At 39.6% G+C, this 23,837-nt stretch overlaps 1 protein-coding gene across 3 annotated transcripts in view; it reads left to right on the plus strand.

Moving 5' to 3' along the window:
• The window catches only part of ARHGAP45 (Rho GTPase activating protein 45), a 59,471-nt gene that overhangs the window by 19,688 nt on the left and 15,946 nt on the right, over positions 1-23,837 (plus strand). For all 3 annotated transcript variants that reach the window (XM_026698930.2, XM_026698931.2, XM_026698928.2), the window contains exons 3-10: positions 3,547-3,690; positions 12,098-12,182; positions 13,830-13,902; positions 15,416-15,494; positions 17,353-17,490; positions 19,760-19,824; positions 21,057-21,167; positions 22,595-22,675. In XM_026698930.2, coding sequence (XP_026554715.2) covers positions 3,547-3,690; positions 12,098-12,182; positions 13,830-13,902; positions 15,416-15,494; positions 17,353-17,490; positions 19,760-19,824; positions 21,057-21,167; positions 22,595-22,675 — 776 coding nt within the window. The remainder of the gene's footprint in view (positions 1-3,546; positions 3,691-12,097; positions 12,183-13,829; positions 13,903-15,415; positions 15,495-17,352; positions 17,491-19,759; positions 19,825-21,056; positions 21,168-22,594; positions 22,676-23,837) is intronic.

A 23,837-nucleotide genomic window follows, 5' to 3' on the forward strand; every position in this document is an offset into this window, starting at 1 on the left:
GAATATTGCTTCATGGGAAAAGCCTTTATGATGGATGACATCAGCTGATTTCACAATGGTTTGGTTAGCCATGCTCCCAAATCAGTTGACATGTCAAAGCAGGCAGAAGGATGGAAAAATGCCATTTCCTGTCTTTTCTGCCTTTTCATTTGTCTGCCTTTCCTGTTTACAGGACGCTGTGACAGCTGGCAGCGCCCTGATAAATCTTCCATGGGTGCACCAGTGCACAGGCTTGGCTTATTCTGTCCTTCTCACCTTAGACTTTGTGGAGACGGATTGTAGACTGATACAAAGGGAAGGGAAGCCAAAGGGAAGGGAGTGGTGAGGAGCAGAGCCATGAATTAGGCTAATAATTGTGGATTAAATTAACCATCACCAACTGTATTGTGCAAACCAGCTGTAGACCTTGGTCTAATACTCATTTACCCAGTTTTGGGTGCTCTTTGCATTCAACTCAAACATACACTTCCTCAGAGTTGTAAGTATGGGCCAGCGCAAAATGCTTTTGAACGTTTAAAACAGAAGCAGGATGTGCCATAGAACCTCCTTACCCTATCATCCCTGGGGTACCTTTTAAAAAATTGCATTTTTAAAAATATGTTTTGTTTTCTACAATGAGGAAAGGAGAGGAGAGGAAGGGAGGGGGTAGCGTAGAAGGAGAGAGTGAGTGAGTGAAGAAAGAAGGGAGGAAGGAAGGAAGAAAGAAAGGAAAGAAAATTAGAGATCTTACAATTCTCACCCACCTCAGTCTATAAGGCCACCATCAGGATATTGTAAGAGGTTTACTCCAAACTATTGGGTGGACACTAAAAAAAAGTACAGGTAATCCTCAGCTTATGACCATAATTGGGACCAGACTTTCTGTTACAAAGCAAAGTGAGTTTATGACTTTTGTCCTAAAATGAATCACTGTAGTTGTGAAGTGAAAAAAGTGACTTATGACCATTTTTCACCCTTACAACCATTGCAGCATCTCCATGGTCACATGATCAAAATTCAGATGCTTGGTAACTGATTCATATTTATGACGGTTGGAGTGTCCCAGGATTGTGTGATCACTTTTAGCAACCTTCTTCCAAGTAAAATCAATGGGGATGCCAGATTCACTTAACAACTCTGTTACTAACTTAACAACCACAGCAGTTCAGTTAACGACTGAGGCAAGAAACATCATAAAAAAGAGGCAAAATTCACTTAATAAATGTTTCTCTTAATATCAAAAGTTTGGGGCTCAATTGAGGTTATATGTCACGGACTATCTGCATTAATAACTAATATCTCAGAAAGGATGTAAATTTTAATGGATAAACTTTTAGAAGACAATGAGAAAAGTTTTGTAAAAATTGTAGCTGACATAAGCCTAAGAGAGGTTGAAGGTATGGAAAATAACGAAGATTTGAGATTACTAAAATAGAAGTTCAAAAGACAAATTAAGAAAAGCTTTTGGACATGGAACAACTGAGACAAAAATCCTAGACAAGGTCTGTTGAAAGCTTTGAAGCATCTTTAAAATACCAAAGAATCAAGAAAGATCAAATCCTGCAATGCCATTGGAATGATTTAAACGTCAAGATTATGTAGTGCAAAAAGAAGGAATATAAAGTTGGACTATTTGACCAAGGAGAAACTATTTGTTTGATATTTCTGGTGACTCCTAATGGAATTTTTTTTACTGAACCAGGATAGAATAGTTTTTCTGCATCTTCTGAATTTTTCTTTTTTCTTCTCGTTCATTTTTTAAATTAGGTTAAGTTTTTACAGGTAGTCACCTATTTACAATTGTAATGGAGTTTACCCATTAGGGTCATAAGCTGTGTTGGTGGCAAAAGCACAGGAAGGGCTTGATTTTATGACAATTTTGCAGTGGTTATTAAGTCACCATGGCTGTTAAGTAAATCACCATGGTTGTTAAGTGAATCACCATGATTGCTAAGCGAATTACCATGGTTCTTATGTGAACCTGCAGTTAAGTGAACGCTGTGGCCATTAAGCAAATTCACTTTCTGTAATGGGCATTTTCTGCTGAAAACTAAAAGTAAATACTAGTTTCCAGTAAAGAAAACATCATAACTGGGGGGGGGGGGGCAGGTCACAAGACCATGGGACGTTGCAAAGAGCCATACATGAGGCCCAGTTGCTGAGTGCCCCAAACACCATCAGAACCATCACCATCTGGGTTGTAAGTACCTTTTTGAGGGTATGTCATAACTTCAAATAGTCACTAAGCAACCGGTCATAAGTCAAGAATCACCTGTACAGTACTATGTTTATTAAAAACATCAATAAATACTTTAAAAAAAGAATTACATCTAGAAGGCTATCAAGAACCAGTGCAACTCCCCCTAATAGGGATTACTAAGGTGCATCCATGGCCATTATTATGTGCACTGCTGCATTCTGGAACAGTTGCAGCTTTCAGAAGGTCTTCAAGGGTAGCCCCATGTACAGTACTTTGGAGAAATCCCTCTGGGAGATAACCAAGGCAGGAGTGACTATTTAGAGCACTCTCAGATCAGAAACAGGTGCAGCTGGCATACAAGATGGAGTTCTGCAAACGCCCTCTTGGACACGGCTGCCACCTGCTGTTCAAGGAGAGTTGTGAGTTCAAATCACAGGCTGTCAGTGGGGTAATGCAGCCCCAGTCACAACCAAAGTTGGAAATTCTCTGGATCTGGACCTTAAGGGGCCCGAAACACTCAGGTTGAGTTGAAATCTATCCTTCCCTATCCAGAACTATCCCAGTTTTCAGGCAATGATAGAGCACTGAAACAGCATCCCTGGGCCAGCCAGAGACAGAGATAAACAATTGAGTATCATCAGGATATTGAGAATACTTAATATCATGCTGAAGGATAAGCTCATCCTGTGGCCCTTCAATAGTAAATAGAGAATGGAGCTCTGAGGAATTCCAAAAAACAGGAGCTGAAGACTGGACATAGAAAGAATGGAACTGGCCCGAGAGAAAAGATAATTTCTATTGTGTTGTGTCCAAATACTGCAACAGCCACTATCTAGTGTTCTTTGTCTTTCTTGTCGACAGTTGTTTTATTATGGTTTGTCGCACAGTCAGCTGTATGTTTAGATTGAATTTGGCATATTTTGTGCACCTATTGAGTCCCTTCCAAGGATCTGGGATAGGCACATGTTGTTTGATGGAGTTAAAGGTACTATGGCAGGATGTAAACTGTTCTAAGTAAAGCTGCCTTTTGCAATTGACTGATGTAGATTTTGTCAATGCCGATGGTATTCAACAGACACTCCAGATTTTTGGGATTGCAGCCAAGGCACCTACAATTATTAACTTGGCTTTCTTTTGCCATGGTTGTTTTGCTTCTATTTGTAGGTCTTTGTATTTTTGTGATTTTTCTCCAGTTCTTTCTTTTATTCTGCTCCCTCCAGGTTCTGTAACATCCATTATCCGGACTTTTTTGCCTTTCATATCAGCAGTTGTGTTATTATTACAGTTGGTCACGCAGTCAGTCAGATGTTTTATCAAAGCCCTGGGGCTTCTCTGAATTTTTTTTTATTTTTTTCTTCCTTTTGCAGATGGCCCAGAATCTCGACGGTCACTCGCCCATGAATGTCTTGGAGAAGCCTTAAGAATTCTTCGGCAAGTCATTAGCAAGTACCCACTGCTCAACACTTTGGAGACCTTGACTGCAGCCGGGACCCTCATCTCCAGGGTCAAAGGTCAGTGAGGGGATGTTCTTACCAGGAACTTAGCTTGGTCCTGGATTTGATCTCACACTCCTTAAGAGTGTGCTTGTCAGACTTCCAGCAATCCTTCGTTTGAAACATTAACTCCGAGACAGACATATTCTCAAATGATTTATTCAAAACAAAAAAAAAAGACTGGTATCATCCGGTGGAATTTCAGTACTGGAATCCTACCAGCTCATCCCACAAAATTCCACCTACCTCCACCTCCTTTTTCACACCTCATCAATCACATGAACCAATGATCTGCATTCTCAATTCTTTGCTATGCCACTCTCTGTGACCTTGAACTAATAACTCATAATAATTTTTCTTTTTTTTCCCTAAGAGCTATTCAATACATCACTTCCTCCCTCCAGAACTCTATGGCAATGATGAATCTCAGAGTTGACAGTGCTCTTTAAAGCATGACTAGGAAGAATGTCCAATGTAGTGTTTTTCAAACTTGACCACTTCAAGATGTATGGATTTCAACTCCCAGAATTCCCCAGCCAGCTGAAATCTACAGATCTTAAGGTTTTCAAGTTAGAAAAACACTTAACTTCAGTATCCTACTCTCTTTGTTTTAGGGCACCTAAAGAAGGCAAGTAACATTTTATGTGTCATAGTGTCATCCTATAAATGATGTGAATTATATAATCTGCACAACATGATTGTTGCAAATTATGCTATTTGCGTCATCTGCCCATGGAGGTCAGGATGCTCACGGTGTCAACATGGCATACTTTAGATAACCTGTGAGCCCAGCATTATGAATATATGCAGGCTTTACAACTGTCCTGAGCTATATGTGATATGCTTGGTTTTGATTTAATATAATGTGTGAATCCAGATGTTGTGGCTTATAAACCACAGCTTGTGGCCTAGTGTGCATGCAGATGCAATAAATTAGGGCCTAGTTAACAAATCATTAAATGTTAGCACATTTTGTGAACCAAATTAATAACCTCTGGAATAAATGTTCCCTTAGTATTATAGTGTGTATGCCCTAGATTGCTGAGTAGAGATGTTAGCAAATATTTGTTTGGTCTGCATTTTAATTCATTCTTCCTGGACAGTAAATTTACTTTTATGCAGGTAGTCCTCAATTTATGAGTACAACATTGTATTCACATTGTAATTCTACACATAGGTAAAAAAAATCAGTACACCAAATACAAAGTAGGCAGAAATGACCTTGTTGATGATCTTCACTCTGTCAAGGACCTTGGAGTTCTCATATCAAATGATCCAAGCGCCAGAGCTCACTGTAACAGCAATACTCGAATACAGCTCATCAGTCTGGAATCTACACTGCATATCAGACATTAATACAATCGAGCGAGTCCAGAAGTATTTCACGAGAAGAGTACTACACTCCTTTGCTTGCAACAGAATACCCTATATCACCAGGCTTGAGATTTTGGGCTTGGACAACCTTGAACTACGCCACCTATGGTTAGACTTAAGTGTAGCACATAAAATTATCTGCTACAATGTCCTACCAGTCAATGACTACTTTACCTTCAGCCACAACGATACAACAGCACACAACAAATACAAACTCAATCTAAATCGCTTCAAACTTGATTGCAGAAAGTAAGACTTCAGCACCAGAGTGGTCAATGCCTGGAATGCACTACCTGGCTCTGTTGTTACATCCTCTAACCCCCACTTCTTTAACCTCAAACTAACCACTATTGACCTCACCCCATTCCTAAGAGGTCTGTAAGGGGCACGCAATAAGTACAAAATCGTGCCTACCATCCCTGTAATTTTATCCCCATTTATTTGTACCTATTTCCTATAACCTTACTCATGTTTATACTTATATGCATTACCTTGTAAGCGATTGACAAATCAAATAAATAAATAAATAAAATAAACTGAGCCCAAAATTTCTGTTGCTAAGTAAGGCAGTTGTTAAATGAGCCATACCCAATTTTACCAGCTTTTTCTGCCATGATTCTTAAGCGAGTCAATACAATTAAGTGAATCATGCAGTCATTCAGCAAATCTGGCTTCTGCTATTGACTTTGCTAGTCAGAAGCTCCCTAGAAAGGTTGCAAATGATAATCCAGGACCCCAAGGTACTGCAATCATCCTAAATACATGCCAGTTGCCAAACACCCAAAGTTTGTTCAGGTGACTGTGGGGATACTACAATGGTCATAAGTGTGACAATTGGTCATAAGTCACTTTTTCAGTGCCATTATAACTTTGAATAGTCATTAAACAAAGGATAAGATGAGGACTACCTGTATGTGTCTGGGGGTTTTTTTTTTGCTGCTTATTTATTTTACAGTATTTATATGCTACCCAAGCAGCACAATTCAGAGTGCTACACAATAAAAATATAGGAGAAGGTTCCAAACATCCCCTAAAATAATTTTTTAAAAAGCAAAAACATTATGGGTAAAAGGCCCATTGCAATAGGCAGGTCATATCTGCAAAATATGGTTAAAAAAAACATGAAGATGGTAATCCAAAGACGTGATCAAAGGTCAACTCAAGTTTCATTGAAAAATCGAGAGCATATATTCCATAATGTAGAATCTGATACAGAGGTGGTATTCAGCAGGTTCTGACCAGTTCTGGAGAACCAGTAGTGGAAATTTTGAGTAGTTCGGGGAACTAGCAAATGCCACCTCTGACTGGCCCTGCCCCCATCTATTCTCTGCCTCCCGAGTTCCAGTTGATTGGCTGGGTCTTCTGTGGTAGCTCTGCACAGGAGAACGGATCTGGAAAGCAGGTTAGTGGGGTGGGGAGGGAATGGGATTTTGCAGTAACCTTCCTCCAGGAGTGAGGAGGGAATGGGGATTTTACTGTATCCTTCCCCTGCCACACCACCAAGCCACACCCACCAAGCAATGCCATGCCCACCAAGCCATGCCCACTAAAGCGGTAGTAAAAAAATTTGAATCCCACCACTGGTCTGATATCATCTGACCCACAACCTTGTGAGTTGAAGCTCTCAGAAGACTCATTCCTAGATATTTGAATAAGATGGGCAGAACCATGTTTGATGATATAGGTCCCTAATCCTTCCCTTTCTGACTATGTACTTGTCCAATTTTGAAATGAATAAGCATCAAAATTTGGAGAAAATGGAGAAAAATTATGTACAGTTTCAATGTGAATATTCACACTATTTAAAAGATAGCACAAAATAAGTTAAACCAAAGGTTTTAAGTGGGGGGAATCGTCCTATTAATCATAATGAATTCTACCCATGTTTCTTACAAGTCTTCTCTGTTCACAATTGATTCCAGAGTCCATTTTGACCATGAAACTTCAAATGCATGCTCAACCCCAAATCTCCAAATTATAATTTTACAGTGATAAATGAAATGTGATTAAATACATAATGGAAGAATAATCAATGCTATTAAAATTGGTAATAATTAAATGAAAGAAAGCCTTTTTTCATCCTGGACCTCATCTTACTTACTTTATTTATTTATTTATTTGTAAAAGTTTTATTTGGGTTTTCACAAAACATATTAAAAATAGAACATCTTTTTTTAGAGAACAGCATGATTCCAGGTTATCACATCTCCGTACAGATATAATCTCAATTACATATTCATCTTTGTATTCAATTTCATATCTTGTCACTATTTTATCTATTTCTCAATAATTTACCCTTCCCTTAATTTCCTCAACCTTATTTTATAATTATCTCAATCCCTTCTAATTCAATTACGTATCTTTTTCTAAATTTCTATATCTTTCTAGTCATTATACTTGTACTTTTGTCTGTCCTTTTACAATTTCATACATTCTTTTCCCATCATCATCCTGAAAGGGAAAAGAAAAAAGAAAATTCCCTCCCCTTCCAGGCATTAAAAAGCAAAGTTTCCCTTATGATTACCAATTAGAATGTGTCACCTTTATATCTTATAATTGTTATCCTTTCAAATCTCATTAAACATTTAATTTATACGTTATACAATTATAATATTCAGCTTCTAATATCTATTTTATATCATATAACTCTTGTCAACCGAATTCTGCTTGATACTTTCCCTTAAAAATACACACTAACTTCTAAAAAAAGAAAAAATATATAAAAACAATGAGTAAAATGGTTATTCTATTCAAATTCATACTGACAACTGATATTGATTTCATTATAAATCTTTCACACTTCTTTTCAATTATATTTTATAAATCATTAAAAACAATTAAAGTATTTTTTTCCATTCTTCTTTCACTTTGATTCCCTTTCTCTATTTCATTTAATTGTTAACAAGCATTCCATTACATAACAATACCAGTTTTATCTTTCACTTTAATCACCTATGTTTCCTATTTTCTTGCTCATTACTATTTCTAATATAACAACACTATCTCTTGTACCTGTGCAGAATCCTCTCTTTTAATTTGTATTTTAACCATTATCTCTGTGTCTTTTAAATAGGCTAACACCTTTAATCCTTATACGTTTCCCGTTTCTTTTTTTCCTGTTTCTGTCCCTTATAACTTCTTTTCCTTTTCATCTGTCCCCTCTTTTTCTCACCACCATTTTTGTGTCTCCCCCGATTCTCCCTTCTGTAATCCTCTCTTCGGCTTCTTCCTAATGTTATGTTTACTTTTCGAACTATTCTTTTTTTTAGTTGTTTCCTCAAATCTTGTGTTTTTAACTCCTTTTTCTCTCTTTTTCCATTTTACCCCACATTGCATTGTTTGATCGTTAAAGATGGATTCTTCTTTGTCCAGCCCTTCTTGTTCTTCAAGCATTTCTTGTTGTTTTCATAGTTTAAAATCTCAATTTCTAAAAATTGAAGTGTGAGCCAAAGGATCCTCTTCTCTCTTGCGACTCTTCAGTTTGGGCTTCTTCGGGGATGGATTGAAATCCGTGATCGTGGGCGATTTCAATCCATGCTTGCCACCAGAGCGCTCCGATCTTCTGGATTCAGCGCTGAAGCCACCCCGTAGAGGTGGCAAAGAGGGAGGAGATCCCCAGAGGAGTTGAGGGGAGCCGCACCTCTCCTCCTCGGCTTGGTATTACTCCCTTTCCCGAAGGCGGTTGTAGCGGTGGTCAGAAATGGCCACCTCAAAGAGAAACCCGACCTGACAAGATTGTGCAGGAGTGAAGACAAAGGGAAGAGCTCGACAGACGGGGCTAAGCAGAGATAACATCTATGCAAGGTACCTTGAAACTAAAATTATTAAGAGTGTTATTCCTAAAAGAAGATTTTTAAAGCGGCGGAGAAGAGAGGGGAAAAAGAAAAATGATTTTTTTTCTTCTTTCCCAAATTGACAGTTACAATCGGCTTTGAATGCTAAAAAGAAGAGATTCAAGTAAGAAATTTGTGCTAATCTACTTTGACACAAACAGGCAAATTTTAAGCTGAAGTTAAAGTGTCAAAGGGAAAATAAAGATCTTTTGGATGCTCCAAAGCCCTCAAAAGGAGGAAAGTTGTTACAATATAACAGAGCCCCTGGAAAGGAAAAGTGGAAGAAAGAAGCAAGAAGAAACAGTTTTGGATTGCTTGGTGAACTTTGGAATTTTGGGTGTTGGATTTTTAATGGTTTGAATTAAAATCAATCAGGTGGTTGTTTAAAAGTGTTTAAAATGGCAATACTCCTTGTGGAATTAAAAATGGAACTTAAAAAAATGAGAGAGGAGCTCATCTTACTTTATAATATCTTGGGTAATTTTAGCTTTTTCAGTCTTCAACTCCAAACCTGGATAAAAATTAAAATTAAAAATGATTTAGGTTCAGGTCTGAAGATTGTAAATATTTATAAACATAGATGTATTCCAACCTAGATAAGAATCAAATGTTCTTCTAGTTTTCTGAAAAGAAGTATAAAAGTGATAAGATGTTTGAACCAATTCTTATTTTTCAATAGTAACAACTAACAATTGTTGGGTGCCTTCTTGTACCAAACTGAATAGCGCAGATTTTTCAGAAATAAAATCTTTAATGTATATATTTAAGAAAGGACTAAATCTGGTGTAACAAACTTGCGGTGACCAGAATAATCTGGAAAATTTTGAAGTACCGTAGATTCTGACTCTAAAGCAGGAATGTCCTAGACTAGAATTTGGGGAGTTGGAAGTCCAGAAGTCTTAAAATGACCAAGGTTGAACATTCCTGCTCTAAAGATTCTGTGAATTGCCAAAATAAGTCTTTACTATGGCACATAGAAGTATTTATAGAGGTGAGACACTTTCTTTTTTCATCTTGGCATCAAAGGAATTGACTTTTTTTGTGCTCTGAATCATATCGGAGGAGCTGAGGAGGAAGTGGTAGGCAGAGAATGGCAGCTTCTGCAGTTCAGCAGAACCAAAATGTTTGTTTTCTGCTGCTGACTTGGTTTCCTGTATCCTGAACAGTTTAACCACAAAAATGAGAGAAGCTTCATGTTCATGACATCTGCCATATAGTGATCTTTGGAGAAAGAAAAACCCTGGACAATTGAGTGATAGTGTATCCCTCGAGCAAAAATTTAAGTGAATTTCAGTTTCCCAGGGATTATGAGTGAGGGTTCAGTATCAAAGAATGACTCATGCAAGGATGGTTCTGCCCTAGGATCCAAGGATTGATTTTGCGTAATCAATTAGTGTGCTATAGCTGTTGCAACAGATTCCTCCATAAAGCTAGTCCTCGACTTACGACCCCAATCGGAAGCTGAATTTCCATTTCTAATCAAGACGGCTGTTAAATGTTGTGCCTGATTTTATGGCTTTTTTTTGCCACTGAAGTTAAGTGGTTCACTGCAGTTTTTAAGTGTATCTGCAGTCATTAAGCAAATCTGGCTTCCCTCATTGACTTTGATTGTTAAAAGCTTGCTGAGAAGGTTGCAAATGACCACAAGATATACTGTAACTGTCATAACTACATGCTGGTCGTCAAGCACCCCAATTTTGAGCATGTCCCCATGGGGTTATTGCGACAGTTGTGAAGTGCAAGGACCAGTCATACGTCAATTGTTTTCACTGCTTTGTCACTTCTCATTGTTAACATTTTTATTGAGTTATAAGATTAAATAAGATCTAAAATACAAAAGAAAATAGGAAAACAGTGGGAAGGAAGGGGCGGAAGAAGAGCGAGGAAGGATTACTGTGGTGGGATTCAAATTTTTTTTACTGCCGGTTCTGTGGGCATGGCTTGATGGTCATGGCATGGTGGGTATGGTAGGGGAAGGATACTGTAAAATCTCCATTCCCACCCAACTCCAGGGGAAGGTTACTGCAAAATCCCCATTCCCTCCCCACCCCACTAACCTGCTTTCCAGATCCGTTCTCCTGTGCAGGGTAACAAAAGAAGACCCAGCCGATCAGCTGGGACTCAGGAGGCACAGAATAGATGGCGGTGGAGCCAGTCTGAGGTGGTATTTGCCGGTTCCCCAAACTACTCAAAATTTCTGCTACCGGTTCTCCAGAACTGGTCAGAACCTGCTGAATACCACCTCTGAAGGATTAGGAAAAAGAAGCATCAGCATTGACTTCCGACTCTCTCCATTGCAGTAAAATAAAGCATTAACATCAAATCGCAACTTTTTGTTTTTTCATCATAATATAAACTAGCCATTTCTATAAAGATCCATCAGTCTAATTGGTAAAACCCAAAATCAAAGCTTCATTCTGTTCCACTTCAAGCACAAAGTTCAGAAGCGGTCTCCATGTGGAAACAAAAGTATTTATATTCTTTCTTTAATCAAAATAGTCAATTTTGCAATTTCAGCCGACTCCATCAGCTTCTGCAACAGAGGTGGTATTCAGCAGGTTCTGACCAGTTCTAGAGAATTAGTAGCGGAAATTTTGAGTAGTTTGGAGAACCAGCAAATACTACCTCTGACTGGAGATTTTACAGTATCCTTCCCCTGCCACAGCCACCAAGCCACGCCCAGACAACCGGTAGTAAAAAAAAAATTGAATCCCACCACTGTTCTGCAACCATTTATTCATGATAGGAATTGAAGTGTCCTTCCATGTTTGGAAGCCTTGCTGCTGCCAACCTATATAGTAAGAAAGTTCCAGTGCTTTTGTAATTTCTAATAGCCACTAAATGAATGGTGGTAACTCAAGGATCACTTATAATTCTGCATCAGTACAATTCCCCTGGGATAAGTATTTAAATGACAGATTTAAATCCCTGTTAAGATTGCCGCTTTGCAAAATAAAAGAACAAGAGGAAAACTATAATTATTCTTCTAAATAATTCTTTTTCCCCCACACTGAAGATTTTATTGTATTGCTCTGAAGTGCTGCCTTGTCGCTTTTCCTTTCCACCCCAGCCCCCACATGGGGAGCATTAGAAAACACACAGAAATGTACAGTATTGTGCTACAGCTCTACAGTTAGGTTGCGTATCCTGTAGGATGCCTTTTAAGATTGATGAGTTGGGGAGAGTGTCATGGTTTCCTTTTCCATTTGCATTTTTAGGCTTTCACTATGAGTCTAACAACGAAGCTGAAAAACGTGAATTTGAAAAGGCCGTGGAGATGATTGCAGTCTCCTTCAGTAGCACGTAAGCAAAATATCATCTCCAAGACCATTTTTGATGGCTACTGTTCAGAATTTGGCAGTGTTAATTCAGCGCCAGAAAAATAAACACAGAGGGCTGATGCTTCATTTAACACCTTTATAAACATAATAAATAGATTTTACAAACCAGTTGTAGATTTCTCCAACATGGAGCAAACTCAGACAGAAACATGTTGCAAGTTCAGAGCAGAGCTCCAGTCTTCAGCAAGCAAGTTAGTTTGTCTTTTACTTTAGTTCAGCAGGCAAGCAAGAGCTCAACATAGCTGCAGAGCTTAATATAAAGCCACACCTAGGCTACTTTTAGTTTCAGTTTCTAGCCTAGGCTAATTCTAGTTTCAGTTTCCAAAACAGTCCTCATTGGCTGACTTAGTTGCTATGCCTATTCATTGGCTGACCTTGTTACCAAGCTCTATTCCAATTCATGAATATACTCTGACAGTTACTTAACAGATTTTAGAATAACGGAATATAGAATTAGAGCATCTATGGACACCACCCATTTCACACTCTTCTTCACTGGTCCTAGTTGGATGTAAGCAGTTCAGTGTTAAAATATCTAAGAAATGCCTCTGCTTGAAATTCTCCATGATAGTACGTCCTCATAACTTCTTTACAAGTAGTTTAATCCTGTTAAACTTCTATTTACAAATTACATCAACATCATGATCATAGAAAAGCAGCCCAAGTCAAAGGGGGAAAAAACCTCAATATTAGAGATATTTAATTGGAATTTCTGCAGTGAGGAATTAAATGGCACCTTCTTACTCTTATGATTCTAAAACAGGCATTTCCAAACTTGGTAACTTTAACCCAAAGGTGCTTTTTCTGGACTTTTCTTGTTTTTCTTTGAAGACGGTTCACTTCTCATCCAAGAAGCTTCGAGCTGAAGAAGCTTCTTGGATGAAAAGCGAAACGTCTTCAAAGAAAAACAAAAAAAAACTAGTTGCCTTTTGAAAAAGTAGCTTTGATACAACCATGACTTGGATGACTGAGAATCTCCATAGATATTTGCAACTTTAAGATTGGTGGACTTCAACTCCCAGAATTGAAGTCCACAAATCTTAAAAGTTGTCAAGTTTGGAGACCTCTGTTCTAAAAAAAAGAGTAATAAGTGTGAGTTTCTTTCTTTCCCATGAAGAGATAAAGCTAATACTTTAAACATTAATGTTCCGTTTCACTACTCTATATAATGTTTAGAAGAAAAATCTAAAAAAATAAGAAAAATGCTGTTTGGTGAGAGTTAAAATAGTAATGCCGGGGGCCTCAGATGCTGATTTTTGCATTTACTGGTATGGTGCAATTCTGAGTAGCATTTGTGTTATAATGCTGAATAGAGAATAAATCTGATGTAGGATGCTGGACCACAAGACCTCAAAGCTCCTGATAAATAGAACTACATTTCCTATCACCCCCAACCATTACCATTTATGATAGGGGATGAGGGGAGTTGTAAATTCAAACAGTTGAAGAGTGGAGCAAGTGTTGTTTGTGCAATCAACACTGGCAAGCAAAATGTCACTATTAGCCTCTTTCTGAGGCTCAGTGATGGTTTTGGCTGCTGCTACTAACTTGTTAGTTACTTCCTACTATATCAACTTTTTTCCTGTTTTGGTTTTCTTCCCCACTCCAGTGTCTCTGAATTCCTCATGGGAGAGGTGGACAGTAGTACCATCCTTTCAATTCCTCTTTCCGATCTGAATCAGGTGAGCCCCTCGGTTCATTGCCCGGGAGGGACACAGTCCTGCTTTGAATGAGAAAGCAGTGGGTTTAACCTCTGGTATTTCAGAAGAAAAGGATCCTGAGCTGAGAAAAAAAATATTTTTTTTTCTTTGTATCCTAATTCCAAATAATTCTTGGGGCCTAAGAAACACTAAACATTTTGGTTCTAAATCATGATGGAACAGCTGGTCTTTCTCTAGGCATCTGTTGTGCAACCATCTCCAGAAGTTGTGGAGGCTCCAACACTGGAGATTTTTAAGAAGAGATTGGACAACCATTTGTCTGAAATGGTATAGGCCAGTGATGGCAAACCTTTTAGGCATCAAGTGCACAAACCAGAACGCAGGCGCGTGGGCGCACGTGCATGGGTGCCAGAGCACTGGAAACCAAAGAGCAGCTGGCCACTACATATGCATGTGCTGGTGAGCTGGTCTTCGTGCGCGCTGGAGCTCTGCAAACCCAAAGACCAGCTGGCCGGTGTCCATGCGCACGTTGGTCAGCTGGCCTTTGCGCGTGCCAGAAACCAAAGACCAGCTGGCTGGTACTCATGCATGTGCCAGCCAGCTGGTCTTCACACATGCTGGAGCGCCAGAAACCTGAAGACTAACTGGCCTGCGTGCGTGTCCACAGAGAGGGTTCTATGTGTCACCTTTGGCACATGTGCCATAAGTTTGCCATCATGGGTGTAGGGTTTCCTACCTGAGCAGGAGGTTGGACTAGAAGAAGCGTCTCCAACCTTGGCAACTTTAAGAGTTGTGGACTTCAATTCCAAGGTTGGCTGCGGGATTCTGGGAGTTGAAGTCCACAAGTCTTAAAATTGCCAAGGTTGGAGACCCCTTGACTAGAATTCCTCCAAGGTTCCTTCCAACCTGTTCTTCTGTTTTTCAACTTTTTTTAAACACTATAAGTGACTTTCAGAGCAGGGAATAGATCTTGCTGGTTGAGGTACAACCAAAGCTCCCAAGTTTGGTGCTCTAGCTCCTACAAATAAAAAAGGCTAGAAGATCCACCCACTCAATTTTTTAGAAGAGAGGTCTCTAAAGTGGTATAATCCTCCCCCTTAATCATCTTCAACCACCTTGCCCTACAAGAAGGTTTTGCTCTTTAATTGGCAATGCCACCATGGCAACCGCTTGGAATTTGAAGGACCAGTTCTGGGACTAAGGAACTAAAAGCTATAGAAAATTGTAGCATGTGGCACTATAAACTAATTAAAAAATAAAAAGAATATACGATTTCCAAGGTACTGTTTCTGCTAAAGAATTTTAGAGTCCCTTATATCTTTCAGTATAAATTGTTTCAGAAGGACAGGGCGAACAAGGAAACCATATGTTTTTGTTTCATTCACTTTTTTTACCTATGTCATTTTCTGACGGAGCAAGAGAACTAAGGCATTATTGTCTCCGTAAAAAGGGAAAACTTTGGCAAGGATAAAATAAGAAAGCTGACATCATAGAGGTGTCCTTAAAGAGTAACTTTTTTTCCCCTTACTTGTAGTCAGTGGAAAATCTATATGGGGGCATTACAAGTTTGGGAGCAGAAGATGTGCTGCATGGTAGGGAAGATTTCAGTTCAGGTAAGAACCATCTTTATTATAATTTTTATTCCCTTACTGACTTCTCATGAATTGCACAGAATTCTGCATTTATGAAACATAGAAAAATAATGTTGATATCATTTTCATGCTTTTTCTTTTTTAAAAAATATGTGTGATTAAATTTCCATAAAGAATAAAATATATTTTAAAAAAGGAAAAATAGAAAAAGTGTAAAAAAAAGAGGAAGAAGGAAAATAAAAAAGAATCTGGATTTTTTTCAATAATTGCAAACGTAAGATACGTCGTCCCAAAGGTGCTTTTTCAAGAGGCAACTGGACTTTCTGTTTTTTTCATTGAAGATGTTTCATTTCTCATCCAAGAACTTCTTCAGCTCTGACTGGATGGTAGGGGGATGGAAGGATTTATACTCCTTGCAGACAGCTGGTATGGCACAACATAGAAGAACAAACACATCAGGACTAGATTCAGCAGTCCATCTACATTTAAAAGACACAGGCCACTCTTTTGAAGAGAGCAAACTCCACATTTTGGACAGAGAGGACCGCTGGTTTGAACGAGGGGTCAAAGAGGCCATTTGTGTCAAAATTGAATAGCCTTCTCTTAACAGAGGGGGGGGGGGGGATCAGACATTGTCTATCTCCAATCTACAACACAGTCCTTTCAACAATTCCAAGAAGCCTCCACAACCATTTGCACCACTCAGGTGACCCTGAGGACACAGATGAACCTCCAGGTGACCTTAATGACTCACTAAAAGAATGCAAATGACCAGCTGACTGTAAGGAGTATAAATCCTTCCATTCCCCCACCATCCAGTCTGAACTGAAGAAGCTTCTTGGATGAGAAGTGAAATGTCTTCAAAGAAAATCCAGTTGCCTCTTGAAAAAGCACCTTTGGGAGAACCATGACCTGGGTGACTGAGAATCTCCATAGACATAAAATATATTAATCTTTTGATCTGAAATTGAGTAACATTCAATATTTCTATAATGCTGAACAAGTCTAATAGTCAAATCCCCAAATTAATATAGCATTTTTTTTCTGAAGCAAAGAATCCAAAAGTGATTTTCAGATGGAAACAAAGCGAGACAGTCTTTTCTTTAATTAAAGTAGTTTAATTTATTACCCCATTGTGGGGATCTGCAAATCTTTCCATTTCTGTGCATACAAGGGTATCTTGCTGTTATCATATATAAAAGAAAGTGCCATTTTTTCCTCCCAACTGCTTACCCATCATACCTAGAAGAAAAATAATTCAATGTTTTCTCATGCTCCTAATTATTGCACACGCTTGTCCTGCCGACCTCTCAATTCTGCTCTGTTTCCATAACATCAGTTTCATTCCATTCTTAGCTCAAAAGTGAAACATGAGTTTGAATTATCTTTGGCTATATCAGTGTTGAAGTAAACTTTTCATCCTTACTCTGATACTAACCAAAGGCAATTAAAATGTATTAGGCTACATCAACCATTACCTTGGAAGGCAGCAAATTTCATGCTGCAACAATTTTGGGCTGACTTAAAACTGAGCAGAAAATGCTACAGCTCAGCTGTGCAGAAAGTTCTCTCTGATATTTTGCATTTTGGAGCTCAGGTTTTCTTTTCATCCTTCTTCCTTGCTCTCCATCAGTGCTCACACAATTAAGCGTTACAAAAGTAGCTGTTGCATTACGATGCTGTTTGTGGTATTTGGAAACCGCTGCATGAAAAGAATGTTGATGTAATCAGTCTTTTATCAATTTCAGAAAGAGTCGCTTTTGACATTAGCTGAAGAGCCATGTGAAATGAGCCTATTTTTAGGGCTGCACAGAATTAGATTTTGGCAACAAAAGAATAAGATGATAATCACTCATTTGCTACTTTTCATGCGATGCAGCACGCCTGTCAGTTGAAGAGGTGAACGTGCTCCTTCAGAAGTGTGATGGAGGGGTAGACTTTGCCCTCAAATATGCCAAGAGCATCTCCAAGTACATGAAGGATCTTATCTATTATATGGAGAAGAGGACGATTCTGGGTGAGTTGACAGTGAAGGAGAATAGCTAAGTTAATTCTGTGCCTTTAGTATCTATAGTGCCAAAGTCTGCAGTCAAGATCTACATCAGGGGTGTCAAACTCAAGGCCCATGGGCTGGATCCGGCCACGGGGTGCTTAGATCTGGCCTGCAGAGCCGACCTGGAAACAGCTAAGCACCCGCCCGCGGTGCCTCTGCCAGCGAAAATGGAGCTTGTGAGGGCTGTGTGTGGCCTACTGGAGCTCCGTTTTTGCTGGCAGAGGGCTGCAGGAGGCCGTTGCAGCTGAAAACAGAGCTTGGGAGCCTGTTTTTGCTGGCAGAGCACTTGGGTCAACACAGGCGTCCCTGACACAAGTGATGTCAAGCAGTCCACGCCCACCCTGGCCACGGCCCCACCCCCTGAGGTCAAAGTCAAACAACCCTGATGTGGGCCTCAATGAAATCAAGTTTGATACCCCTGGTCTTCATTATTCTATGATGTTTTATAAAATCAATGAGCAAAGAAACCCTAATACTTACCAGTACAGGTAGTCTTTGACTTACAACTATTCATTTAGTGACCATCTAAAGATACCGAGTGTCTAAAGAAGCTAATTTCACATTTACAGCTGTTTGCAGCATCCTCATGGTCATGTGATCAAAATTCGTAGGCTTGGGAACCGGCATGTATTTATGATGGTTGCAGTGTCCTGGGGTCATGTGATCACCTTTTGAGACCTTCTGAGAAGAAGAGTCAGTGGGGAAGCCGTGTCAATAACTAAATAATTGCAGTGATTCTCTTAACAACTGTGGCAAAAAAAGAGTTCCAACAATGGAGCAAAATTCACTTAACAACTGTCTTGCTTATCAGTGGAGCTTTTGGGCTCACTTATGGTGAGAAGTCAAGGAATACCCGCATTGCCAAATTGAAATACAGGTAGTCCTTTTGAGTTATGATTGTAATTGAGCCCCACAATTAGGGTCATAAGTTGCGACTGTTGTAAAATGGGTCACCACATGACTGGACTCGATTTTACAGTCTTTTTTGCGCTGATCATTAAGCAAACGCTGCAGTCCTAAAGAAATCGCTGCAGTTGTTAAATAAACCCATTTTTTGCCATGGGGGTCATTGATGCTGGAAACTGGAAGTAAATTCTGCTTTCCCATAAATTGCAGTAATGCGACTGCAAGGTGCTGCAAACCCACACTGGAACCAGGTCATAAGCCCCTTTTTCAGGTTACATCATAACTTTGAACAGCCATTAGTCAAGAACTACATGTAGAAATAAAGAAATATAAGTTTCTAATTTTCTTCCATCAGCCACTCTTTCACTTCAGCCTTAAAACTTTCCCTTATAGTCCTGGCCCCACCTACTGTTGGCCCTCAATCCTTAAGAGACGGTGTGGCCTTCTAGCTAACCAACATTACACTGTTCTATCTAATCCAATATAGTCTACACCTAGTCCTTGGCTTATCACCACAATTCAGCCCAACATCTCTGTTGCTAAGCAAGACAGGTGTTGAATGACTTTTGCCCCATTTTACAACTTTCCTTCCTTCAGTTGTTAAGTGGATCACTGCAGTTGTTAAGTGAGTAAACGGTTGTTAAGTGAATCTGGATTCCCCATTGGCTTTGCTTGTCAGAAGGTCACCAAAGTTTGATTGCATGAACCCAGGATCCCATGGTCACATGCAGCCTATCATAAATACATGCCAGTTGCCAAGCATTCGAATTTTGACCGTGTGACCACTGGGATGCTGCAACAGTTGTAAGTGTGAAAAATAGCGATAAGTCACTTTTTTCAGTGCCATTGTAACTTTGTACGGTCATTAAACAAATGGTTGTAAGTCAAGGAAAACCATACCTAGTCTTTTAAACCATACATTCCAGGAACTATACCGCAACTTCCTGTGGACAAAAAGCTGGTTTTTATCATCTTCCTTTTGCCAGGCTACAGTTTACTTTTGTAGCAATAATTGGGAGCTTTGAATCTTTTCCTGCCCTACCTTAAAATGCCCAAGAATGAATGTGGAATTTTCTGCATACAGATCAGGCATGAATCCATGCCCTGAATTAAAATCTATCCCTACCAAAAAAAACAACAACTAGTGGACAAAGCACATTCAGAAATGTTTTACTTCTAGCTCCTTCTTGTTCTCCAGAGATCTGGAGAGAAAAATTAAGGTTCTTCAACTCTCAATGCCATGGGAGAAATCTCTGAATGCTTGCTTTTTGATGTCAACAAAACCTAACCTGGATCAGTATTTTTTTGTCCTTTTTTTTCTCCTCAGAAATCGAGTTTTCCAAAGGACTTCAGAAGATCGTGAACACCTGCAAGCAAACCGTCACTCAAGAGGTAAACCCAGAATGACATGAGCTTGATGTATAAATTTATTCATTCTCTTTGGATTTCCAGAGTAGCAGATGGGAGTAGAAGTCTGGAATTTGCCTTCTGGTTCCCAGGTTATTTTATTGCATATTTTATTTTATTTTTTCAATGTATATGGCTGCCCATCTCAATCAAGTGACTGGATGATGGGCAACTATAAAATCAATTAGAAAATGAATTACAATCACAATACTGAAAATTAAATGCATACATCAGCCAATAAAAATAGGGTCCATAGACGTTAAGATAACAAAAATATAGATAACTTTTCACATACTCGAGCCTGGGCACATAACCAGATCTTCAAGATTGTCCCCAAGGTGCTTTTCCAAAAGGCAACTGGACTTTCTTGGTTTTTTTTTCCTTGAAAACATTTCGCTTCTCATCCAAGAAGCTTCTTCAATTCTAACTGAATGGTGAGGAAAAGAAGGATTAATATTCTTTGTAGTCATCTGATCTTTAGCATTCTTTGTGAGAGTCATTGAGGCCGGCTGGGATGGGGCAATTATCTGAATCTTTAGGGCGACCTGAATCAGAGTGCAAATAGCTGTGGAACTGCAAAGAATATAAATATAAATTCCGCAGCATTCAGTTAGAACTGAAAAGGTTTCATGGATGAGAAGCGAAATGGTTTCAAGAGAAAAACAACAACAAGAAAGCCCAGTTGTTTTTTGAAAAGCACATTAGGGATAACCATGACCTGGATGATAGAGAATCTCCAAAGGCAGAACTTGGAAGCTTTACCAAAGGCCAACAGAGTTGAGGCCATCTTAATCTCCAGAGGGAGGATGCTCCAGAGGGCAGGGGCTACGGCGGAAAAGGGATGCTTGCTTCCTATTCTCTGCCAACCAACATTCCTTGACTGATGGGCCCAGAGCCCATCCTGCCAGACCAGATTGGATGGATAGAAACAATCGGAAGAAGACAGTCCTTGGCTAAACAATCCCAAGCCACAAAGGGCTTTTAAAGGTGATAACCTTGAATTGCACCCTTTGTAACCTTTGCGGCTGACAGAGCAGAGGTGTCTCATGCGCTGAGTAACTCAAACCACTTACACCTGGGTTAACTGCGTTCTGCAGCAGTTGAAGCTTCCAAATGCTCTTCAAGGGCAGCTCCATGTAGAGCACATTGCAGTTGTCCAGATTGCTTGAGTTGCTCCTCCTTCGGGTATGAATGAATTCCTGTGATTTGCTCCTCAGCCCTCCATGCCGTTCCTCTCCATCTACTCGCTGTCCCTGGAGCAAGACATGGAATACAGTCTCAGCTGCCTGCAAGCGGCCACCACTTTGCGAACTGAAACATATATGCAGGTGAAAAGAAAACAGTGGCAAAATTGGGGTTGGGTGTCCTTCTTTTGTAAGCCCCCAGAGCGTGTTATGACCACAAAAGAGCCCAACATTTCTGTTCCTGAGTGAGACAATTGTTAAGTGAATTTTGCTCCATTTTACAAAAAGTCTTGCTGCAGTTCTTAGGTAAATCATGGCCGTTGCTAAATTTGTAACACAGTTGTTAAGTGAATCTGGCTTCTCCATTGTTTGTCAGAAGGTTGCAAAAGGGGATCTTATCAGTGGTGGGATTCAGCCAGTTCACACCACTTTGGGAGAACCGGTTGTTACGTTTCTGAGCACTTTGGTGAACTGGTTGTTGGAAGAAATCATTAGAATGGGATGGAATAGAATAGAATAGAATAGAATAGAATAGAATAGAATAGAATAGAATAGAATAGAATAGAATAGAATAGAATTCTTTATTGGCCAAGTATGGTTGGACACACAAAGAATTTGTCTTGATGCAAATGCTCTCAGTATACATAAAAGAAAAGATACATTCATCAAGAGTCAAGAATCATCAGGTACAACACTTAATGATAGTCATAGGGTACAATAAGCAATCAAACCATACTAGGAAACAGTCCATATAAATTGTAAGGATACAAGCGACAAAGTTACAGTCATACAGTCACAAGTGGGAGGGAATGGGCGATAAGGAGTGATGAGAAGATTAACAGTAATAGAAGTGCAGACTTTGTAATAGTTGAACAGTGTTGAGGGAATTATTTGTCTATTAGAGTGATGGCTTTGGGGGGAAAAACTGTCCTTGTGTCTGGTTGTTCTGGTGTGCAGTGCTCTATAGTGTCGTTTTGAGGGTAGGAGTTGAAACAGTTTATGTCCGGGATGTGAAGGGTCTGTAAATATTTTCATAGCCCTCTTTTTGACTGGTGTAGTATACAGGTCCTCGAAGGCAGAGAACCAGTTGTTAAATTATTTGAATCCCACCACTGGATCTCATGATCCTGAGACCCTGCAACCATCATAAATATGAATCAGCCAAGCATCTGAATTTTGATCATGTGACCATGAGGATGCTGCAATGGTCGTAAGTGTGAAAAACGCCCATAAGTCACTTTTTTTCAGTTCGGTTGTAACTTTGAACAATTACTACACAGATGGAACCACTTGCCTTCAGAAGTTGTGGGAGCTTCATCCCTGGAAGTCAGATTTGGCGTAGGGTCTCCTGCTTGAGCGGGGGTTGGACTAGATGACCTAGAAGGTCCCTTCCAACTCTATTATTCTAATCAAGGAACCATTATTCTAATCTAATCAAACAGGAGTGCATTGGGCTTAGATCAGGGTTAGGGCTTGGCCTTCATTCCTGGACTGTCCCGGTCTTCTGTATGTAACCGTTTTCTTTCCTCTAGCAATCAGACTGACTCCATTTTCTTCTTTTTCTTCCTCAGCCTCTGTCCCTGAGGCGCCTCGAGCATGAAAAGCGGCGGAAGGAGATTAAGGAACAGTGGCACCGAGCCCAGAGGAAGCTGGTGAGATGCTCATGGGGAGCCCTGGAGGGTTATGGGTTTTCTCAGCCTGAAGGTTATAGCAGTTTCATACATCTCAGGTGTGTTTCCAGCAGTGTCTCGAGGATTTGGTCAAGGAAGGAATCAAAATGCTCATGTCCACCCTTGTGGCTTTTTTTTAACCACATTCCTCGGACACTCCTCCTGCTCATAGAATTTTGACCATTTAATAAACATACACCCACAAGTTTTAAAAAACAAAAAATAAACAGTGGGTGAGAAAAGAACATATTACTGTTGGTGTCACAGTGCCACACATTTTCCACCTTCAAAAATTAAAAAAAAAAAAACAGCTTTGTGACCAATCTTTGTCAGCTAAATCAGCAAACTTCACAACTGGTTGGCAAGAAGCAGAGTTAATGGAAAACCTGGCAGTAAAATTGTAAGCTGTGATCCTGTGATGTTTTGCTTAACGACCCTGGTGGTTTGCTTAATGACCAAATGGGAAGTGGCATCTTGAGCTTGTTGATTTTCCACTTATTGACTGTAGTGCTTAGCAATGGATTTGCCAGCCCCAATTGTGAAGCCTGCCTGTATGCTGGTCTGCCAAAACCGAACAAGACCAAATGTAGACATTCAAGATTCAACTGTGATATTGGATTGGAAGAGCATAGAAACCCCAGTAAACAAACAAATAAGTAAGAATCACTGTAGTGGGAGGAATTGGGCAGGTTCAGTTCGCCCAGGTAAACCAGAGAGGAGACATAACTACAGGTAGTCCTTGACTTATAACCATTGGTTTGGTGACTGTTCGAAGTTACAACTGTTCTAAAATAAGTGATTTATTACTGTTTTTCACACTTATATGACCATTGCAGTATCCCCATGGTCACCGGATCAAAATTTGGCAATTGGCATATATTTATGATGGTTTCAGTGTCCCAGAGTCATGTGGCCAACTTTTGTGACCTTCTGACAGGCAAAGTCTGTCAGCTTTGCTTAACAACCATGTTATTAACTTAACAGTTGCAGTGATTCACTTAACTGTGCCAAGAAAGGTCATTAAATGGGGCAAAACTCACCTAACAACTGTCTTGCTTAGCAACAGAAATTTTGCCTCCAATTGTCGTCATAAGTCGAGGCCTATCTATAGATGAGCTAATTCTACTTTATTGTAAGGCTACAT

Source organism: Pseudonaja textilis, chromosome 1, assembly GCF_049901715.1.
Source record: "Pseudonaja textilis isolate UNSWEBS1 chromosome 1, rPseTex1.2, whole genome shotgun sequence".
In the NCBI taxonomy this organism is placed as follows: Eukaryota; Metazoa; Chordata; class Lepidosauria; order Squamata; family Elapidae; genus Pseudonaja; species Pseudonaja textilis.